This window comes from Pteropus vampyrus, unplaced genomic scaffold, assembly GCF_000151845.1.
Source record: "Pteropus vampyrus isolate Shadow unplaced genomic scaffold, Pvam_2.0 Scaffold2115, whole genome shotgun sequence".
Lineage (NCBI taxonomy): Eukaryota > Metazoa > Chordata > Mammalia > Chiroptera > Pteropodidae > Pteropus > Pteropus vampyrus.
In genome coordinates this window covers 2,217-4,978 of record NW_011890896.1, presented here as the reverse complement: position 1 = coordinate 4,978, position 2,762 = coordinate 2,217, and the positions used below count along the sequence as shown (strand labels likewise).

The following is a 2,762-nucleotide window of genomic DNA, read 5'->3' as shown; positions in this document are numbered from 1 at the left end:
ATTTTTCTCTTCAAAGGCGAGGTATCCGCATGATAAGCCTTCGAGTCGTGGCCTTTCCAGTGAGCACTGCATGGACTTCAGTCTAGATGCTAATACTTTACCTTGCATAACTTCACGAGTTAATTTGTTGTTTAAAAATACATATTTGGGGGTGAAGTGAATTCTATAGTACGTCTCAGCTTACTGCCTTTCTCCCCTAGAAACTGAAAACCCAAATCACCCTCAGTTGAAACATAAGCACTTCGGTTCGCTCCATGGTGTAGGCAAGCGGCGAGCAGCAGACTTAAAGCACTGAACACCCCATCTCAGGCTGAGCGCGCTGCTCCCCTTCTGCACGGCACATAGCGTCCCTGACACCCACGAAAGTGCTCCGCCTGGGCCCCGTCCTCTAGGCAGGAATGCCTCGAGGTCATTTCCCAAGGAGGAGAGTTGAAGCCAGGGACCTTTCTGGGACAGGATATGTCACCCCGTGCCTTTGCTCAGGGGACCCTGCAACCTTCCTCTCAGATGCACGTTGGAGTTGACATTCTCTCCCCCGTGAAGAGTCTCTCTAAGAGCGAGGAGTAATCCCCACGTCACTTCTGCCCACATATCAAGGCCCACAGTTTCACAAGAAACCCTAAGTATTAGGGTTCACTTTAGCGTTTTACGAGTTACAGTGAATATCCCAACCAGTTCCTGGGGGCGCGAGCATCATCTCCCAAACTCTGTCTCCACAAAAACAGCTTTTTGGGCTTTGGACTCTCGCCAGTCAGGGTCAGAAGTTCCACTCCCTCATGGTGTAGTCAGGTGAATCTGGACGTGGAAAGTTCCATGTATTGAAGAGGGCAGATGGGAAGAGCAAGGTAGAGAGAAAAAAAACCCGTCTGACCGGCATCGGGAACTTCATACTTGATTATGTTCCAATTTCTAAAGGCAACGGATTTTTGGCAGTGAGAGAAGTCATGATTTTGAAAAGATGGTTGTTTTCTTTGGTATGTAAAATTGCTCTTTTCTCTCCCCCAAGATGATTATAGGGCTTGGGACGTTCCAAAAAGTGAACTGTATAAACCAGAACAAAGTTACTATCCCCCTACCGTGAAATTTGGAAATTCAACTACATTTCAGGATGACTTTGTTCCTCGGAAGATACAGCCGAGGCAAAGCTTCAAACCCAGCTCCGTGGTGGAACGTTCCCCAGTCCCTTTTCATGCCGACACAAGCCACCGCCTCGATTATGTGCCTCACCAGCTAGATTCCAAGTCCCCACGGCCCAAAGAAGTCTACAGGCCGGCCAAGCAGCCCTTCGACGACCTCACCACACACCGACGTGACTTCCAGGGTCTTGCTGGTGAAAGCACAAAGAGCTGCAGGCCCACCGACGCCGGGGTGACCCGCCACACTCGGTTTGAAGGAAGCACTGAGTTCCGCGACAGCTTTCAGCCCTGGGAGATCCCACCGCCCAGGGCCCGGGAAGTGCATGCGCACATCCCCCCCACAGGGACCATGCAGCTGCACAGCACCAGCCACCTGGACTACGTTCCCTATCAGGCCAGACGTGTCATCCCTGTCAGGCCCATTTCTCACCGAAGAATCAACCACCTTCCTTTCCAAGGGAAAAGCACCACGAAGGAAGATTTTCCGGCTTGGGAGAGTTGTCGTCCGGGGCTCATTAAAAAGCAACCACAGATCCCCAACCCGTCTGGAAAATTCGATGGTCTGAGCACGTTCCGGTGCCACTACGTACCACACGCACTGATCCCCACGGAGAGCTGCAAGCCCTCACAGGCTCCTTTCCGGAGCACTGGCCCGCTGGACGCCGTAACCACGTACGCTGCGGAGTTCGCGCCGAAGCAGCAGGAAGTCTGCCCGGCCAGCTATGCTTGCCCGCCGGGTCACGTCTTTGAAAACACAAATTCCCAAGGTCACAAATTCTTCCGTGAGATCGTGCCTGCAGCCAAGGCCTTCTAACCAGCACCTCGCGCTGGCTTTCCAAGGGCGAAACCAATTGCTTATAGAAGGAAAAAAATTATGAGATCTAAAACAAATCGTGTTAAAATTTTTAATCAAGGAAATTGGATAACTTGTTATAGGGGATCATGTTCTTCAAGTCCATTTTGCATCGCTATGCTAACCAAGATGGCTCTTTAATATGCATTTCTAGAAGCTGAATAGTGTACGTTCCCACTGGAACCCTTTTAATGTCCAACGTACCGTTCGGTAGCTTGCCTCCAACCTACCACCATTCATACCTGTGTGCATGACGATGGCTCCTGTACCGTGAGTCACGAACCAGTCGCCATTTACCAAGCGTGCTAGAGCCGTCTACGCAGCACCGAAAATGACAGAGGGACCCCTCCTCCAAGGCAGCAGCGATCCTTTCCCTCAGCCTGCAAGGCCCCTGCAGTGGCCGCCGATTTGGGTTTTGGGGGAAGGCGGCCACACAGCTTCTCACGTGCTCGAGCGGGGAACAGCCACTGCGCCGTGTGGCACGGAGAGGCTCCGCAGGCCGGGAATCCAGGGATCTGGGTCCAAGTTCCAGCGACATCGGTTTGTACTAGTGCCACCCCGGGCGGGTGACTCGTGTCGGGGTCTCAGCGTCTTCATCTGTACGAGGGTGTCCGCCCCGCCTACCTCGTGAACAGTGCGCCTCGCACATGAGCTCACGCGACACGTTCACCACCACCCAAAAGGTCAAAGTGCTAAACACATGTCAGGGACTGTCAAGAATTCACTTCCTACCTCTCGTCCCTGCTTTTCCCTTCTTCTAATCAGGGTATTCA

At 52.5% G+C, this 2,762-nt stretch overlaps 1 protein-coding gene across 1 annotated transcript in view; it reads left to right on the top strand.

The window, feature by feature from the left end:
• The window catches only part of LOC105310310 (stabilizer of axonemal microtubules 2-like), an 8,069-nt gene extending 5,313 nt beyond the window's left edge, over positions 1–2,756 (top strand). Inside the window, exon 2 of the mRNA XM_023526666.1 lies at positions 959–2,756. Within this exon, the coding sequence (XP_023382434.1) occupies positions 959–1,950 (992 nt within the window). The 3' untranslated portion in view covers positions 1,951–2,756. The remainder of the gene's footprint in view (positions 1–958) is intronic.
• Positions 2,757–2,762: the final 6 nt, after the last annotated feature.